We start from the raw sequence: 21,366 nt of genomic DNA, 5'->3' as shown, positions 1-21,366 counted from the left end.
AACTTTTATTGTTTATTCAGTTAAATACATTTCGAAATTTTTTTCATAAAGTAAAATTTCTATTGAATTGACTGTTAAATACTTTTTAAAATACTTGATTTCTTAGATACACTACTTTCCTATTCAAATACTTTACCATATTCCCAGAAAATTGACAAATTCTCATCCCTGTTATCACAAAAGATTTGCCAACACATTAACCTTAAAAGCCCTTAAGTTTTTCCAACATTCTCACCAATAATTCCTCTACGTTGGTAAAGCCTTAAAGCACATACAATCATTAACTTGTTAGACAACCAACAAAAAAAAAGCGTTTAAATGTAGTCAAATTTTGCTAGGCAGGAATACTTTCTCTGAGCTAAGGACGAGCTTCGTAAGCGCAGAGAAATTACACTTATAGTCTCATATTAAACTAATAAGTGTACAATTTGCGCTTTGGGCGCTCTGCTAAAAATACAAAGCATGCAAAATAAGTGCAGATTAAAAAATAAAAAAAACGAAGAACCTAAGTGAATAATGCCACATTACGAGTCTCCGGTTCTTTCCTGTCCTGTCCTCTCTCTTTCCCTGTGACTGTGTCTCTAGTCTTTCCTGTCGAAAAGTTGTTTGCAATTTCACAGAATAAATTAAACTTTTCAATTCAGCTGCCAGCGGTGCCTCAGACCTCGGGCAATTCTCTATAATTTGTGTTTTATATTTAGCTCTCGCCAGCTGTCTGCCTTGGCTTGGGTGCTTGCTGGCTGCTTTGTGCTTCGTCTTCGTCCCTTGTACATATTTATAAGTCCGTCCTGAGGGCTTCGTCCAGGCATCATGATTGATTCTACTTGCTAAGCTCATTGACCTTTTTCTGATTCTCTACTGCAGCAGAAAAGTTGCGTCGACTTTGCCATTAATATTGACAGCTTCAATAATTGCTTTTTGCAAATGTCAAAGCAAATATACTCAGAGTATTCAATGCTCAATCTCAAAGTATTTTCATAATTCCCCTTGCATTGCAAAGAGTATCTTGAGTGCGACATGGCAGACAGCAGACAGCAGTGAAAAGGCAACCTTTCATTCTTATTGCTACGCACAATGAGCTTTTCATTTCGAATTTAGAGCTGCCACTTGAAGGATAAAAACGAAATGCAAAAAAAAATAAGAGAATGAGGGCAAAGGGAAAAGCAGGACAGTGGCTGGAATGACCCTTAGGCAGGTGAAATAGTAATTCGCAAATTGACTGACAGTCAATGGGCGTGTTACAATGGCTTTTAGACCCACATTTTGGCATTGCTTTTTGCCAAAGTGTTGAATGAGCGTAAAAAGATTTAACACCTCGTTCGACTGAGCTGAGAAGCAGACTGAAAATGACACTGAGAATGAGAATGAGACTGAAGACTTTAAGCTGCCAAACACATACTTTGGCCAATACTTTTGGCAACAGTCGCTCGCAAAAGTAAGACAACGCTAGCCGTATATTTCTTTTTGTTGAAAACATCGCGGCAAACAATTAAAGTCGCTGGCGAGGTCAGACAAAGAGGCGAAGGGGCGTCGGGAAAAGGACATAAAAAACATGCAGCATACTTTTGGGCGCGCACATTAATATTTTTATAGCAGAGCGAACGCGATTTAACAGCACTCTGTTAATTTTGTGCCGCAGCCTCTCTCGCTCTCTTCAATCAACACTCTCTCTCTATTCGGCACTCTCTCTCGCTCTCTCTCTCTCTCTGTGTGTTTGCCGCTCTCTGCTTTGTGTCTGTTACCCGGTAATTTTTGTGCAGCAGCCTTTTGGGCGTCTGTTTATCATTTGCTATTTGCCTAATGGTTGACATATTGATTGAGAAACCAGGTCGGCCGCTCCACTCACTGCCTGCCTTTTGGTCAGCCCTACACACAGCTTACACAGGCAATGCAAACGCATTTGCATACTCAGCAAACACACACACACACACAAAGAGGAAGCACTCACACATAAACATTTCACTTATATTCTCAACCAATGTGGCATTTGCTGTTAGAAAGCCACGCTTTACGTTCTTTAACTTAACAGTGCAACAGACTGTTAAAGTTAGTTGAGACATGAACCCGATTCTTTATTTAACAGCTAACAAATCGCATGCGAGAATTTAGTAGCACAGCTAAATAAATAAATTGTAATCTAGAGCAACAACAAATTAGAAAGTTTATTATGATACAGGAAAGAAAAGGTAATTAACTTTCTGAAAACAAAATTAATTAATGACCTTTCACAGCGCTCAAATTTTGCAAAATGTGTCTACCAAAAAAATTAAATTATGTACGTTGAATAAAATGTTACGTTTAATATAGGAACAAGGTTATAAATACTACACAGAACAAAAAAATAACTATAAAACAAATCAATTGCGTTAAGAAAAGACAAAATGTAGAACGTTTTAAAAGTCATCAATAAATTGAATATAAAAGAAATTTAATTTCTTAATATACCGTTTTTTTATTTAATGAATACCAGGATATTAAATAAATGACACCAGACTAACAAGTTTAATTTGAACATGTTCTCTTTAAATTAAATTGTTGTACCGAATCTTTCACTCATGTAATGAAAACAAATTCATTAAAATAGAAGTAATATTAAAAAATTAATATTAAATAGAACATATTGTTAAAGTTCTCCTTAATTTGTACTTATTTCTGTAACTCATATAATAAAAAAGAATTCATTGAAAAATAAATTCAAAAAGAATTCTTAAAATTTCTGAAAAATGGATTAAAGACACCTTAACAGAAGCAGAATTGGAGAATTTCCGATCATAATCATGTTATATTCTTAAAGTTTCTCAACTCAATTCAAGGTAAACTATCAACACTGTTCATATTTTGGGAGCGCGAAAGATAATCTTCAATGTTTTAATGGAAAAACAGCATATTGGGAAAAGCGTTTTCCACTAGGATATGTTTTATATGCGATAAAACTATTTCGCATAATTGCCCTGGCAAATCTGCAGCGAGAAAGCGAGAAACTTAGCGCACAACGGAAGGTGGCGCAATTAAGCAGCTGTTACGTATACGCCCTGTTGAGCCGTTGCCGCAGTCATTTGCGCGATGGCAAACTTATACTTATTTACACATTTACACGAGTAGTACAACTTTTATGGCATTTAAATTGAATGCTTGTTGACATTTCGGTGGTTTACACGAGAACACAAGATGTTCTATGGCTTCGCTGACTGGATACAAACAACAACAACAACGTCGACGTCTGCTGGCAGGACACGGCTTTTAATAATGCTGTGTTTTCGGTATGCATGACAACGAGGCAGAGACAGAGGCAGGAGGAAACTGAATGACTGACTGGCTGGACTCATTAGATGAATTTCAAGAGAGAAAGTTTACTTTTGCCCCCAAAAGATGTTGGTAAGCAAGGCCAATGGAAATGGAAAATGGAAAATGGCAATGCCAATGTTTAACAAACAACAATTTGTTCTAGCGGAACATCTTGTGGCTTCCAATTAGCTTCAACTTTTCATTTGTTTTACTGGATTACATTCATTTGCCGAACTCCGTTCACTCGGGGGCTAAACAAATGGCTAATAAAAAGCGACAAAAACTACATTCAGACTGCCCCAACTGCGGTCCACTGAAAAATGTCCTTGCAAAAAATAACAAGCTGGCGAAAAGGGCACGAGAAGTGCTGACTTTTAGTTCATAAAGTTTGTGAGGCTACGCAAGTGAAAGTTAGAAAACAAAACAAATATTTGAAAAATACATATACTTTTTGGATTTTCATTTATTTCATAAAACTCTGAGGAATATTATTTACAAATCTCACACTAATTATTTCTTTATGTTGACTATACTGACTCAATTGTTGCTAGACAATTTAAATAATAGAAAGTTAGGTAACTAATCAAATATTGAAAAAATAGAAATTTTTGCACAGTTTTAGTTTATTCCCGTTCTTATTATTATTTATATATTCATACCCTCTACCAATAGGAGGGAAGGGTTTAATAACTCTGTGCTTTTGTACTTGTTTTCCTTGTATAAGATATTTAAGAAATACTTTTGTAAGCCAAGCAAGTAAGAAAGCTACAGTTGAGTGTGCTTGACTGTTAATAAAAGCAAAAGAGTACGGTATTATTCTTAGAATATACCAAATTAATATACAACAAGTATACTCAATTATACCAAAATCTTTATTTGGTATAATTATATAATATACCAGATTGTCAGCCAAAGCAATTAAGACACCTAAGAAACAGATGTTTTTCCCTATACAAAAGAATTTCTTAATAAACTTCTACATTTTAAGAAGAAATTTTACAATTTATAATACCCTTCTACACTATTAGTAGTAGGTATAAAAATGGTTCCTCTATGCTGGGGAGGTTCATTAGGGATAAGAAACTATTGTCAGGAATTTAACACTTAAGAAATAAACTTCAGTTCTCAAACAGAATTCATTCACATAAAGTAAAGTTGGACAACAAAGCAAAGTACGAACAAATACAAATTCTTTAAGATATAAAAATTCAATACTTTAATTCAATACTCAATTGCTACTATAACTTAATAAAATACTGAACAATATACCACTGTTTGAAATTCTCCCATTTATTACTTATTGACATATATTGACTATTTGATTTATCTACTCTATTACAACAACAAGAGCTACTAGATAATTAAAATTTGAAAGAAAAATATTTATTAAGTTTTAGCCTTTAAGCTTCTGTTCCTATTCTTGTTTACAAATTGTTGCCTTCTGGCTCTTATCATTTGGTCAGTCAGTCACTCAGTAAAAGTATTTTTATATATAACGATTTAGTTGCCAATTAAAATAAAATATGCAAGTCGGTAAAGAAACATTGAAGTCAAATTGCAATAGAAATAATCTTTTTAACCCGTAATAGAATTTACAGATAGACAGCAACATTTTGGAGATTATGATCTTAACCGATGACTCGATGTTGTGTTGTGTGTTGCATGTAGCAAAATGGTCACGTTATGGCTTAAAACTGTCTTGGTAAAAGTCAAAAGCTGTCATAATTAATCACCTTAGAGCAATCAGCCGGACTATTTTGGGGCAAGTGTGTGTTTGTGTGTGTGTGTGTGCGACGTGTTTGTGTTTGCTGTTGGCCATAAAAATCAGAAGGCAACTTAAGCTGTAAGCTGCTGAAATACGACGTTGCTTGGACTTGCTGCAGAAGGTGCTTGCAACGCTTGAGGCATGACAGTTGTTGCACACACCCACACACCAGCACACACACAAACGCATAAAGCAATAAGCTCTGTAATTGATTTATATGCGATTTAATCAAGCTGCATACACACAACCAGCCAAAAGCCTTCGGATCGCTGCAAGCGTAGCTTAACGCCAGCTTACGATGTGACTGTTTTTGGCTTACGTGTTAAATGCATTAATTAATTGATTGTAATTAATAGCAATATTAAATGCCACTTGCCACATGAGTATTATGGTACGTATTTACTTTTGCAATTATTTAACTCGCCCACTTTTTAGATTTTAATTACTATTTTTGCACACATTTTATGCAATTTACGACTACGATCATATTTAACATGAATTCAGTTGCCGCGAAACTAAATTACAACTTGACCTGCTTTCAATATTTACAGAATTTTTTGTTGAGTACATTGAAGATTCGACTTGAAGATACCCTCGGAAAAAATGAATTTGAAGGGAAAAATATGTATTTCCTAAAAATGAAATTAGAATAAGGGTAGAGTAAAAATCCAAGCAAAATAATTTTATACTATTCTAATATTTATTTAAAAAAAAATATTGTTTTAATTACAAATTGATTAAAGTGCACTTTATTGAAATTTCATTCATTGAATTTTCATTCATAACCAAATTTATTTAAAAATGTTCAGTTCTCTATGGTATATTTTAAATGAAGTTCTTTATCAATATACCAAAAATAGTCTTCGGTATATTTTTGTATTTTTGTGGTATATTGTGTTGGTATATTTTTGGAATAGTACCGAAAATATGATTAAAGTGTATTATTTAAGTGCAAGTGTAGTATTTATGGCTGGCATATAATCCTATAATTTAAACAATTTGTAAAAATTTTTTTAATATTTGTAATGATATTCATATGTATAATTTGTGAAAGATTTTCCGACTTGTTGATGATTGTTACTCACTTGGCTTTTGTAATACATTAAGATTTATTTATTTCAAAACCAAAATATCTATCATTGTTTTTAAATCCTAGTTTTATTATATATTTATATTGACAAGACGTTTTCTAGGTTAAATATTTAAAAGTTGAACAAACTGTTTAAAGACATAAATAACAAGTAAGAAAGCTACAGTCGAGTGTGCTCGACTATGAGATACCCGCTATCATACGCATTCAAAAAATACCATAGACGGCACAATATACCAGATTGTCAGCAAACCTACTAAGACCCTTAGTAAGCGTTTTTGCCCATACAAAAGTATTTCTTTAATAACACCGACAATTTTTATCTGATCGCAACCAAATATTCAGGAATCATAATTACTAGTTAGCTTTTACGCTTGTTATTTGATTTTTGTTGACTTGAGGGGGTGGAGATGGGCATGGCAAAAATTTGAAACAAACTTGATCTGCATGCAAACATAACAAATGATGTCGAATAAAATGATAGCTCTATCTCTTATAGTCTCTGAGATCTAGGTGTTTATACGGACAGACGGACATGGCTAGATCGTCTCGGCTGTTGACGCTGATCAAGAATATATATATTTTATTTGATCGGAGATGCCTCCTTCTACCAGTTACATATATTTCCTTCCGGTACAAAGTTATTATACCTTTCTACCCTATATATATAACACGAAATAATGCTCGAATACCATTGTCGTTTGAAAGTATTCGAGCATTATTTCGAGTACTTCGGAGATTGACCCCATTGTCAACACGCGACTGAAAGAAATTGAAAACAATGTTGTTGTCGATGGGTCTTCAAGAAGAAGCTGCTTGCAGCAAACAGATACAGTTGATCATCCGACATTGAAATGTCTTCTCATCCGACATTGAAATTTTTTCTGCCGACAGAGAATCTAGGCCGAGACTCTAGGTTATCATTACTTGACCTCTCTCGTTCAGATCTATTGAGCGGAATCCACATCCGCTTCCGACATTCAATGAGTTTAGCGAAATAACGAAATTCAGTTCCAAATTCATTTTGTTTGCGGGCAGTCGAAACATTTAAAATGTGCAGAATAAAATTTAACGGAGTTTTCTTACTGATGGTCCTTCAAATATTCTTGGTGGCTACAACAACCGGAGATGAAGTGAGATAAAAGACATAATACTAAGAAGAATAAAGAGTGATTAAAGTGTATACGTTTTCTTCCTATCAGACTTGTGAATCAGACCGAATAATGGAAGAACAGTGCCGGCTTCATAACTACAAGACTGTTAAACCTTTGCTAGATTATTTCAGGCAGGTTAGAAATGAGTTAGAACAAAGTGAAACTAAGGAAAAGCAGATAAGTGAATTAAATTCTGATCTTATGGAAAAATATCATGAAATTGTAAGAATTCATGAAACATTCATGAAGGAGGCAGATCTATTAAATGAGTATAAAAACAAAGTAATCAAAGGGGAAAACGATTTGCAATTGTGTCAAAATAAAATTGATAAATCTGAATCTGAAATTAATTCAAAACAAAATATTATTCTTAAATTAAAAGAACAACTAACAAATAAATCCACCAACTTAGAAAATTGTCAAGTTCAATTAAAATCTGTAAATTCTAGATTAATTGAAAAAGATGAAACTATAAAGAGATTTAGTGAGAATATTAAAAATAACACAGAACATCAGAAAACACTTGAGTTGAAATTAGAAGAGAGTAAATCTATATTAATAAATCATGAAAAAGAGATTCAGTTATGTCGTTCAGAAATGAACAAATTAAATAGGACATCAGACAACATTAGAGAACAGAAAAAGATTCAATTGAAATTAAAAGAATGTGAAACTAAGCTAATAGATAAAGTAAAGGAAAATCAGTTATGTCAATCTGAACTTTATAAATTAAATGTAACAACATGCCTCCCTTTCGGAGAATATTCAGGAATTCATCAACTTAATATCTCTGGCATAGGTTTATTCAATGTTTTATGCGATAGTCAGTTAGCTGGACCTGGATGGATTGTAATACAACAACGAGTTGGGGGAAATGAGAATTTCACTAGGGATTGGGCAACGTATCGCAAAGGTTTCGGTTCTTTTGAAAGTGATTTCTTTCTTGGATTAGAGAAATTACATCGTATCACGAGCTTGCAACGTTTCGAACTTTACATACATTTGGTTGCTCAGAATGGAAGTACCTACAACGCTGGTTATGACAACTTCAAAATATCTGATGAAGATAATGGATATGCACTGAGTTTGGGTAAAGTCAGTGGAACTATTGGTGATAGCATGAGATACTCTGAAAACATGAAATTCTCAACACTCGATCACGACAACGACGGTATTAATGGTAATTGCGCAGACTTGTATGAAAGTGGCTGGTGGTACAATTCTTGTTCTTATTGGTAAATATTGCAAATTTTTATTTTCAAAGGAATACACATATTCATAGATTTTTTTGTTTCTTATGCAGTCCTTTAAATGCACCATATGGGGGAGATCTACATTGTTCGGGTAATGTTTACATTCGCCTTAAAGAAGTTAAGATGCTAATTCGCCCCAAAGAAGCGATGAAGAAGTGATAAACTGAAAAGCTGCAATTCCCATATTTGACTCAGATATGTAATCATTTATATTTAATTGGTGCCTTAAGAAAAATATAACGATCGACTATTTAATGCAGCGATTTATTTTTTGAATGGAAATATTTCAGTTTTTAGTGCATTTATTTTATGTTTTGATGTATCAAAATTTAAATCTTTAGACACTTTCAATAGAGGTGCAAATACTAAACAGTCAGTAAACTTATGATTATCCTGTATATATCCTTTCAGTCGAACCTTGAATATTAATGTGATTTAAGAAATTATCTTCACATATTATATAAACATAAATGATTCAGTTTTGTTACAAATAATACAAACAAAATTTTGTTTTTGCAACATTAGTTAATGGAAAGGTAATAATAATTACACAAAGCAAACATACTACAAAAATCTTAAAATATACCAAATGGTATTTGTGGTATATCGCAAATTTAAATTCGACACTGTTATATATAAATAATTGAATTAAGCATAACCCTAAAATTGGCTGTTTTCTAGGATATAACAGCACATAAATTAGCTGCTGACCAAAAACCAAAAAACCAGTGAAATTATGTTGATTAGTTTGCAATTTTGTGAGTTGAAATTTATTTCACATATGCAATTCGGTTGTCATGGATTACTTGCTTGGTTGGCTTGGCTGCCTCATCTGTGGTTGGAGAATGAAAGGGATGTTGGATGAAAGGAGAGAGAGATAGAGAGAGAGAGAGAGAGGGGAGATGGAGGAGGAGAAAGCGAGAGTGAGAGTGAGAGGGGGATTACGAATGAGCAAGCTGAAATGTGATGACATTTACTACACAAGTTTGTTGCTGTTGTCACTAATGTTGCTGTTGTTGTTGTTGCTGATGTTGTTGATGTTGTTGTTGTCGTTCTTGTTGCTGCTGCTCATTAGCATGTGAAATTTGATGGGCAGATGAAATGTCGCATAGTACGAACATACGTACTTACATACGTATGTATATTCGAGTTGGATTCCATCTGAATATGCCAACGAATGAGTTTAACTTGGAGTGGTTTTTGATTGGATTGTTGATGAGTTGCATTCGCAAGCCGCATTAAAGAGCTGGATTACACAACGCAATTTACATACTATAGTTATTCGAGCTTGACCTTAAGATTCTTCATTCAAGAATTTGAGAAAGTTATTTTCTTTACCTTAAATGTGTGTATAAATTAAAGCATTTAAAACGGGAATTTCTAAGATTGCTCTATAAGGCTACGATGAATTATAGCTAAGATAATTATAATATGATAATATATTAGTTATGTGTAGTTTTGAACATTTCAAGACAAACAAATCTTTGCTTATAAAAAGTTTTTTTTAGAATGATTATAAACTTTGAATAAAATAGACCAAATCCATATATTGCAAAACTAATAAAATATACCACAAGCTATATTCTGTATATACTACTCTCAAAATATACCATAGAGTACAAGAGAAATTTCACAAAGTTATAATACCCTTTTAGCCTATGGGTGGAGGGTATAAAGTTAATACAAAGTGCAAGAGAAGATTTGAAAGGAGTCAACCAGTGGAACCTCCAATGAATAATAACAACAGTATTTATGACTCCTCAGAATTTGATTATGATCAGACAAATATTGTAGAAGTTATTTAAGAAATACTTTTGTACTTCAATTGGTGGACAATCTGGTATTTTTAACTCTACGAAATAATATTATATATTTTGAAAGTAACTCGGTATATTTTGGTATTTGTTTCGGTACTTTAATTCGGTATAGTTCGTAGAATATATCTTTCTTGCACTCGAGCACTCTTTTTATACCCGACCCTATAAAGTATATATATTCTTGATCAGCATCAACAGCCGAGACGATCTAGCCATGTCCGTCTGTGTGTCTGTCCGTCTGTCCGTATGAAACACTGGATCGCAGAGACTATAAGAGATAGACCTATATTTTTTTTCGACAGCATTTGTTATGTTTGCAGACAGATCAAGTTTGTTTCAAATTTTTGCCACGCCCACCTCCGCCCCCGCAAATCTTAAAAATTAATTAACAAACGTAAGTTTAAAGCTAGAGCTGAGAATTTGGGTATATATAATAATAACTATAGTATTTATGATTCCAGAAAATTTGGTTGCGTTCAGATAAAAATTGTCGAAGTTATTAAAGAAATACTTTTGTATGGGCAAAACACCTACTTACTAGGGGTCTTAGTTGCTTTGGCTGACAATCTGGTATATTGTGCCGTCTATGGTATATTTTCAATGCTGTACTATATCGATATAACAAATATACCATTTGGTATATTTTTAGTCTTTTTGCAGTATTTTCGGTATAATTTGAAAATAATACCGCATTATTTTGCTTTTATTCAAAATGGGTTGCGGGTATCTCACAGTCGAGCACACTCGATTGTAGCCTTCTTACTTTTTTTTATTTATTAAAAATAATAAGAAATGATAACAAAGATAGGTGCACTATTACCTAACGGGGCAACTTAAGCAAATCAGAAATAATAAACAGAAAATTATTATGTCAGCAGCACATAATAAATATAAAGTAAATAAAGATTATATAAATTAAACCTAAGGATATATGAGAAATTTATAAAAACTCGAGCACTCTCGACTTAAACTTCCTCACTTATTTTTGCTTGAAATCTATTTAACATATATATTAATTTCTCTATTTATGGTATAGTACGTATTTTTGCCCAATTATAAAGGTTGTTTAAAATGTCATAACACTTTCCGAAAATTGGTTTAATAAAACATAAAATAAAGCACTCGAAATATGCATTTGGGCTCACTTCGAAATTTTATTTGAGTATTGACTATTATCGCAATGGGCTAATTAGGAACTCAAGCACATTTGCAATTCAATTATAAAAAAAAACACAATAATTTGTGGTAATAAGTACGAAATGTATTTGGTAGACACGCATAATTATTTGCAGACATATCTCTCGCATTGTTCTAAGCACTTAGCCAGCTCCCCAGGGGCTTATAGACAAACATAGGGGAACATAATGCAAAGCACAATGTCAACATCTAGGACCGCAGTATTTGCATATCAATGTAGTCAACATCCAAGCGCACACATACATAGACAAGCAAATGCTCACACGGATACATACATATACATTAGAATCGCATAAGCGAAACGAGATAAGCTTCAGTGCCGAAAAGTATGGAGTAAAGAATGGAAAGAGGAGATGTGAGATTTAGACCTCAGAGTAGTAGTAGTCACCAGGCATATGCCTGGCATGACAGCCCCCGAAAAAACTAAGAATGTAGTGCAGCCAACAACAACAACAAGGCTGTCAAAAGAACTGCAAACAACAAACAGCTAAAAGCGCATTTCGAAAATCGAAACGAGCCAGAAAGTGCCGCAAATATGCAACCGCAGAGACCAAAACGAGACTCACCCACAGCACAAACACACACATACATATATAGTATATACACCCTCACACACACACACACCCACCCAAAGCTACACACATTTGAAAAACTCGCACACACAGAGATAGAGAGAGAGAGAGAAAGATAAATGCACACAACTCGCACAATTAAATATTCAGAGCGAATATTTCGTTGCTCGACTCGACACGAGCCAAAAAAAAAAAGAAAAAGAATGAAGAAAAAGAATGAAGAAAAATAACGAAGGAAAATACTAGAAGGGGAAATGCGAAATGCCGAAAAGTAAAAAGTATAAAGTTTATGGCATCGCACATGGAAATCTAACAACAACAACAACAGCACACAGCAGCTGAAAGGAAAACAACATTGGTTTAAGCCTGAAAGTGGAAATCGTGTGCGAATAGCAAAGGAATTTAGGAATTTAATTAAATATCTGAATACGACAGACTCTAACTTTCCACTGACTGAATGATTAATTGCTCCACTGACACAATTGACAGATAAGTCTTCACAATAAACAAAAAACATTTGCAAACAACAAAACGTAATGCAAAAAGTGAAACAATTTGACTGCCAAAAATAATCATTGAATGAATAAATCGAATAAATAAAATACAATGTAAAGAAAATTTAATGATTTGCAGCTGTGCTTCCTTATATTTAACGTAATGAATGAATAAACCTAATAAATAAAATACAATAATATGTTATGCTGCAAAGAAAATTGAATGATTTAATGAATAATCTAATTATTTTTGAATTTGAATTTATTTTTGAAAAGAGATTTGAGTCCCTATTTGTTTTTTTTTTGCGGAATTTAACAGAAAAATAAGCAATGAATGAATAAATCTAAAATATAAAATTCATTGAAATTGATTGCTAGATATAAAAATGTTTATGAGTAAACTCAACAAAATTTTCTTTATTTATATATTTGAAACAATTCAAAGTTCAACGTTTTAGCATGCTTAATTATGATTTGAGATGTTTGCGAATTAAGGAATATAAAACAATTCTAAATTATTAAAAAGAATTACTATGAATTCAAATGTTTTTTAGTATATTCAACATTAGATTAAAAAAATATTGTTGACGATTTATTTTTAATAATCTAAATTTAAGAATGCTTGATTTGCTTGTTGATTTACAATTTTTCGTTTTAGCTTACTTCTATTATATTATAAAATATATATTTTCATATTGATAAAGTTTATTATTCTATAAAAAATATCATATAACAAGTAAGAAAGCTTTAATCGAGTGAGCCCGAATGTGAGATACCAGATAACCAATTTGAATAAATATACCAAAAAAAATATTGATATATACCGACAATCCATATATATCGATATAGTTCTGTATTCTAAATATACCATAGAGTACTCAATTGCCATCGGCAATACAAAAGTATTTTCTAAATAACTTCGATAACTTTCATCCGAACCCAAAATATCCAGGTTTCATTTCACATTTTTCCTTACTTGAATTAAGTATAAATTCTTAAATTTTTTCTAAAAAAAAAGTAAGACTAATCCATAATCATTCTAGAATTATGGATTTGTTTGATGAAATTATTATGAGGATTTAATTTTGAGATTTGCTTTCTTGATCTTTGAACCATTTTTTTCTTTGGGTACAAAATGTTTTGAAGCTTTATTGCTTCAGTAGTTTATTCTCATTAAAAGGGGGAAAAAATGGCCTACTTAAAAGAATTTTAAAAAAGAATATACTTACAATCTGTCTGTTTAGACAATAAGTAAATTGTTTAATTAATTAATATTAAATTATCAGAAATATCTGTTTTCCAATAAACCCTGCTAATTATTTTTCGTATATACTCGTAACACAGACAGACTGTGCTTTAATAATTTTCACTGTGATTTGCAATGAATCAGTAAAGGAAAATAAACATACTATTTATTACCCAACTAGATACATTATGATATAATATATTATTGTGCTGAGTATTGGCTACCACAAAATAATCTGCATTAAATTCTAGTCGCTGTCTTTGTTCATCGCAACGATAAGAATATATTGCTAAAAACAAAAAAGAATGCAAAATCCGCTTGTCACAATTGACAATTCTTTTTTATGCCGCTGGCTTAACGATGCTCTGATATATTGAACACAACGATGGAAAAAACTTCGATGACGCCATCAACATCGACATCGACATTGAGCATGTGGTTTCCGCTTCCCGTTTGTGGTCATCAGCTAAGCTCTGCTATTGTAATTCCTTTTTTTTTAGTATGTTGATTTTTGTTAAAGTTTTTTGCATTGCAAAAGCAACAACAACAAGAACTTCCTGCTACAAACACTCAGCTCAACTCAACTCGAGTCGGATAGAGCCGGAATACTAAGAGATGTTTCCTTCTAATCCTCATCCTTGGACGGCGCTCGCTTAAGCTGGCTACAAGAAGTTACTCGACTGCATTTCCTGCTGCAAAATGTTGCATTTCCTACAAGCTGGACATCAAGAGAGCAGCAGAGGAAACGAAACAAGTTCGTTTGCTTTGCTTTGCGCTATTCGGATGGACTTGTTTCGGTGATTAAGTTTGCCAATTTGTTCCACTTTGACAGAGTTAAACCAATAAGCTATAAGTTAAGCCAGTCTATCTATCCTTTGTATGCGATGCTCTCTTTTGACAGCACCACTGGGCGAATGAGCAATACTTTCAATGAAGCTCGCTTCAAGGCATTTTCTACCAGTTAATTGTTGAACGCAGCAAAAACTGTTTTGAAGTCTAAATAACAACTATAATCTACGTGCGATTAACAAGTCGAAAAGCTTTCAAGAAGTTTTCGCACAACTTGACCGTTGAGTACGTAAACACTTTGCTCTTGTTTTTCTTTCTTTCTCTTTAGCTTTTAAACTGTCAAGAATATAAGGGAGGATGCGATGTGGGGAGATGTTTGTTAGTCGCATTTCGTGGAGTATTAAAAATGAAATAGAATGAAACTGTGGCAAAGCACTCTCTCCCCGACCAGACTAATCCTGCACTTTGGGTTAACTAAAAACTAAAAAGCAAACGATGCTGTGGCGGCATGCAAATGCACTGGCAACAGCAACAGCAACAGAAACAGCAGCAGAAGCAGTCAACATGGCGTATACGTAATTTGCATTACAATGTACAAAGTACAGCCAGAACAATTGTCCACATTTCTCCTCCCATGAGGTGCACATCTCGTTCTCTCATCGTCCTTTCCACATTCACTGCTGCTGCTGCTGCTGCTGCAAGGTGTGTAATTTTGATAGCGTCACACAAAGCGCCATAACCGAGCTGGGGAATTGCAAAAGCAATTGCGGAGTGCGACGATGGAAAGGGGGGGAAGGGGAAGAGCGAGGCTGGCCAACGCTGCATTTCAATTGTAATAACAATAATTGTTTGCTTCAAGCCACGAAACCCAACCGCAGCTCCGTCTCCTTCTCCATCTCCATCTCTTTCTCCTTTTCCATTCTCTGTGGCATTGTTCTTGAGCATTAGAATATTTGGTAACCACAAACTCGACACTGCATTAAAGTGCAAACTGCACTTTCGGGGTTGAACATTCTCCTAAATCCAATTGGAAGTAATCCCATCAAATCAAGAGATCAGCCAGTGTTGGCTATATAGATAACCGTGGATTATTTAATGTATGGATAATTCACCAGTTAATCAGTTTTGGCTTTGACTATACCCACTTTGATACACTCGTTAAGCGAGTTAAAGCGAAATATTCGTATATAGTATGTAGTAGAGATTTTTATACCCGCTACCCATAGGGTAGAAGAGTATTATAACTTTGTGCTACCCTAAAAACTCAATTATACTCTTATTAACTTAATTAAGTTGTTTTTAAATTTGCTAACCAAATAGTTGTCAGCATATATATTAATACAAACTCAGTTCCATTGTCGTTTTGAAAGTATTCGAGCATAATTTCGAGTAGTTCGGAGATTGACCCCACTGTCAACACGCGACTAAATGAAATTGAAAACAATGTTGTTGTCGATGGGTCTTCAAGAACCTATTGAACAGAAAAAATTACAGACGATCATCCGACATTGAAATCTCTTCTGCCGAAACAGAATCTAGGCCGAGACTCTAGGTTATCATTACTTGACCCCTCTCATTCAGATCTATTGAGCGGAATCCACATCCGCTTTAGCCATTCAATGACTTTAACGAAATAACGAAATTCAGTTCCAAATTCATTTTGTTTGCGGGCAGTCGAAACATTAAAAATGTGCAGAATAAAATTTAACGGAGTTTTCTTACTGATGGTCCTTCAAATATTCTTGGTGGCTACAACAACTGGAGATGAAGTGAGATAAAAGACATAATACTAAGAAGAATAAAGAGTGATTAAAGTGTATACTTTTTCTTCCTATCAGACGTATGAATCAGACCAAAAAAATGCGAAACTGTTGCTCGATATTATTAGACAGCTCAGAAATAAGTTAGAACAAAGTGAAACTAAGGAAAAGCAGATAAGTGAATTAAATTCTGATCTTATGGAAAAATATCATGAAATTGTAAGAATTCATGAAACATTCATGAAGGAGGCAGCTTTATTAAATGAGTATAAAAACAAAGTAATCAACGGGAAAAACGATTTGCAATTGTGTCAAAATAAAGTTGATAAATCTGAATCTGAAATTAATTCACAACAAAATATGATTCTTAAATTAAAAGAACAACTAACAGATAAATCCACCAACTTAGAAAATTGTCAAGTTCAATTAAAATCTCTTAATTCTAGTTTAATTGAAAAAGATAAATATATAAAAAGAATTAGTGAGAATATTAAAAATAACACAGAACATCGGAAAACACTTGAGTTGGAATTAGAGAAGAGTAAATCTATAATAATAAAGCATGAAAATTATATTCAGTTATGTCGTTTAGAAAACAATAAATTAAATAGGATATCAGAGAATATTAGAGAAGAACAGAAAAAAATGCAATTGAAATTAAAAGATTGTGAAACTTAGCTAAGTCAATCTGCGCTTGATAAATTAATTCCCACAACATGTCTCCCTTTCGGAGATTATTCAGGAGTTAATCAAGTCAACGTCTCTGGCATAGGTTTATTCAATGTTTTATGCGATAGTCAGTTAGCTGGACCTGGATGGATTGTAGTACAACAACGAGTTGGGGGAAAAGAGAATTTCAAGAGGGATTGGACAACGTATCGCAAAGGTTTCGGTTCTTTTGAAAGTGATTTCTTTCTCGGATTAGAAAAAATACATCGTATCACGAGCTTGCAGCGTTTCGAACTTTACATACATTTGGTTGATCTGGATGGAAGAACCTACAACGCTCGCTATGACGACTTCAAAATATCTGATGAAGATAATGGATATGCACTGAGTTTGGGTAAATTCAATGGAACTATTAGGGATATCATGAGATACAATGACAACATGAAATTCTCAACATTCGATCACGACAACGACAAAAGCGATATTAATAATTGCGCAGTCTGGCATGAAAGTGGCTGGTGGTACAATTATTGTACTCATTGGTAAATATCGCAAATTTTTATTTTCGAAGGAATACACATAATTATAGATTTTTGTTGTTTCTTATGCAGTCCTTTAAATGCACCATATGAAGATCTACATTGGTACAACATTTTCCTTAAAGAAGTTAAGATGTTAATTCGCCCCAAAGAAGAGATGAAGAAGTGATAAACTGAAAAGTTGAAATTCCCATATTTGACTCAATTATGTAATCATTTATATATAATTGATGAATTAAGAAATTTCGTTCTGAAAAATAAAACGATCGACTATTTAATGCAGCGATTTAATTTTTGAATGGAAATATTTTAGTTTTTATTGCATTTATTGTATCTTTTGATGTAGAAAATTTTAAATCTTTACACGCTTTCAAACTTATGATTATCCGTCGAACCTTCAGTCGAACCTTGAATATTAATGTAATTTAAGAAATGATCTACACATATTCGTTTTTTATCTAAACATAAATGATTCAGTTTTGTTACTAATTATACATACAAAATTTTGTTTTTGCAACATCAGTTGATAAAAAGATAATAATAATTACACAAAGAAGTGTATTATAGTGGCTGCTATAAGTATATTTTTATTTTCCTCTTATTAGACAGATGGATTCGACCAACAAATGGAAGAACAGTGCCGGATTTATAAGTATACAAGTAAGAAAGCTACAGTCGAGTGTCATCGACTGTGAGATACCCGCTACACATTTTGAATAAAACCAAAATATTGCGGTATAGACGGACATGGCTAGATCGTCTCGACTGTTGATGCTGATCAAGAATATATATACTTTATAGGGCCAGAGATGCCTCCTTCTACCTGTCACATACATTTCCTGCCGGCACAAAGTTATAATACCCTTCTACCCTATGGGTAGCGGGTATAAAAATGCAAAAGCTGTTTCGTTCCCTGAGGCTGCAAGCGATTATTTTCTGCTTTACGCTTCGAGGAGATTTTCAATTATAATATCTAAAGTGCGAAAGACAGAGAACAAGAGACAAAGGTGACAATTTCCACGTTGTTTTATGCAACAACTTTTTAATTGTCATATGCTAATGGAGTAGACACAGACTGACACACACACACACACACACACCCGCATACACAAAGCGTAATTAGTTGCTATACAATTTAATAAAGTCATAATTATGACACAGACAAAGAATAGAGAAAAAGTTGCGTCAACTTTTTGATTGACTTTAAATGTAGCCACAAAACGTTTGACCAAAAACAGGGCAAAAGACAAGTGAGTTAGAGAGGGAGAGGGAGAGGGGGAGAGGGAGAGAGAGAAACCACAACGATTGTCCAACAAGTTGTCACACTGAAGCATTTGGCGACTCGAAATCTGCAAACACAAAACATGTTTAGCTGCCTTAAATTAAAATGTATCGAGCCCTTTCTCTCTCTCTCACTCTCTCTCTCTCTCTCTGCTTGCTTAGGAGTGCAAGCGAAACAGCTGAGAATGAAACACGTTTGAGTGACATTTTGAGTGCTTCGGCATGGAATGGAAATGGAACGAAACACGCTCAGCATTTGCACAGACATGTGTGTGTGTGTGCGTGAGTGTTGTGTACGTGTGTGTGTGTGTGTGTGCAAGTGTGTGTGTGTTTGTGTTAGGCCTTCTGCTGTCTGTTGTCTTGTGTCTTCTGGCCATGCATTTATGCCATTGTTATTGCCGAGTTGGGAATCCCAGCAACAACAACAACAACGACTAACAACAGTGTTTGAGGGGGCAACGCTGTCAAAGGAATGATTGATACACTGCTCGACGATTGACTGACTGCACTTCAGTTGGCTCTGCCTGCGATTTGCTGGCGATTATGTTTTATATCGCAGTAAAAGAAAGCACACACACACAAATATGGGAACAAACTCTTTATGAACTGCCATGATTGATAGAAGTGCTGCTCAGTTGCAGCATCAGAAACCATGAAGTGGAAGGCAAGTGTGCAAATAAAATAAAGGTTTATGATTCACATTGTCGAACACAGTGTTTCAATAGTAATTTCATATAATAAATTATATAGGGGATATATTCAATGATTATTGAAATGAAAGTACAATCTATGAAATATATTTAAAGTACTTAAAATGACTAATTAATATATGTAAATAAAGAAAGCAACATAAGAATCATTGTCGAACTGTGCTTAAAACGTAATTTATAATAAACATTGAATGATTGTCGAAATGAAAATACAATTATTTGTGTTTAAAGTGCATAAAACATAGTTCAAACTAAGAAAATAATCATATTCACTTAAAACTCTCGAATTCGAAAATATAAATCAAGACAGCAATCATTGTGGAACAATCCTAAGAAGTTGTTTAAATTACTCCAAATAATAAAGTAATTTCAATTAATTAAACATATAGGTGAAATATTTAATGATTGTCGAAACGAAAATAGAAACCAAGAAATATATTTAGAGTATATTCATAATATGAATTAGGAAAGCAATTGCAAAATCATTGTGCAAGTAGTTTAATTCACTTAAAGTAAACTCATAATAATATACAGCAAATGTACTAAAATATACTGAAAGACATATGTGGTATATCGTTGAAGTACCACAATCGATATATACCACAGATGACAAAATATACCAGATTGTCAGCCAAAATTTACAGCTAATTTTAAAGCAGAAACGACAAAAGCAATATATTAAATAAATCAAATTAATCGTGTTCAGATTCAAATTTAAAGCAATTCTTGAAATATAAACTATAAATTATGAAAGATTCTTGTGCAATGCGTAAATAGTAATTTAAATTTATCAACAAATTATTCAATAAGAGCTTTAAGATGGCGCTTGAAATGACAATGCAAACACTTAGCAAAAAAAAGTAGTTCAAGTAAATTAAAACAATCTCTGCAAAACTTGAAAGTGGATATTTAATTAGGAAATACAATTGAGAAAGAAATGTAGAATTGAACTTATCTTCAAACGAATAAATTATGAATTCAATATTATATTTCAATGCATGGAAAAACTATTTAGTTTAACTATTGATGTATTCGTATGAAATCAGAAAGGTTAATTATAGATGCCTAACTCATTGAAATTAATAAACAATGAAAGTTGCTTAAACATACATATAATGAAATATTATGTTGACGATTTTAAGCAATTATATAGTGTAGATCACCAACAAACAGCTATTTATAAGTGAGAATTAAATAGATATTTAAAATCGATAATAAGAAGAAGTTACGATAAGAAGAAGTTACTGACAAAAAGTATTTTCATTTGAATACAGTATAAATTAGAAACTGCATTGGAGGAAAGGAGTAGAGGAGAAAAATATATCGTTTATCTGCTGCAATCAATTATTTAGCATCTCATATTTAAATACAAACTACTTAAATCGATAAAGTTAAGTAAATCAATCTGTAATCGACTTGAAATAACATGCAATGGATAATAGCTTTAAATATAGTCGTGTAACAATAAATTCTTCTACCTCTTATTTATAATTAATTATTGATTCTGCTTGCATAAATTCATATAACATTGACTTTATAGTATTTGTGTTACATGTCCGTTATTTCATTATTTATTGCAAATCGATCGAAGTGTCAGATTAGCTGCGATTGATAATCCCATAATGGACCAAGATGCGTCCACTGTGACCATTGTGGAGAGTATCTCAAATAGTCGTTTATCCACTCTTATGGACGATTCTTTTTTTTTCTGGCTTGCCTAGAATTGTCAACGTACTCGAACTAAC

At 33.2% G+C, this 21,366-nt stretch overlaps 1 protein-coding gene and 1 long non-coding RNA gene across 11 annotated transcripts in view; both read left to right on the top strand.

The window, feature by feature from the left end:
- Positions 1-21,366, top strand: part of LOC117565699 (fibrinogen-like protein 1) — a 169,469-nt gene that overhangs the window by 72,274 nt on the left and 75,829 nt on the right. For 2 of the 10 annotated variants that reach the window (XR_007954583.1, XR_007954582.1), the window contains exon 2: positions 7,343-8,207. The exons of 1 other annotated variant lie outside the window; for it this stretch is intronic. Coding sequence is in view for 3 of the 9 variants with exons in the window: in XM_052002619.1 (XP_051858579.1) it covers positions 8,094-8,207 (114 nt within the window). In the remaining 6 variants the exon portion in view is untranslated. Of the gene's footprint in view, positions 1-7,156; positions 7,274-7,342; positions 8,208-17,308; positions 17,533-21,366 lie in introns of those variants that run through there. 7 more of the 10 variants (XR_007954584.1, XM_052002619.1, XR_007954585.1 and 4 more) reach the window with 6 other exon arrangements.
- On the top strand, positions 8,456-8,802 carry LOC127565192 (uncharacterized). Its single transcript, XR_007954592.1, has 2 exons — positions 8,456-8,529; positions 8,598-8,802. It is a non-coding gene; the product is annotated as an uncharacterized LOC127565192 (long non-coding RNA).

The sequence above is a fragment of the Drosophila albomicans genome, chromosome 2L (assembly GCF_009650485.2).
Source record: "Drosophila albomicans strain 15112-1751.03 chromosome 2L, ASM965048v2, whole genome shotgun sequence".
In the NCBI taxonomy this organism is placed as follows: domain Eukaryota; kingdom Metazoa; phylum Arthropoda; class Insecta; order Diptera; family Drosophilidae; genus Drosophila; species Drosophila albomicans.
Note: the sequence above shows the minus strand (reverse complement) of the source record. Positions and strands in the feature narration are given on the sequence as shown.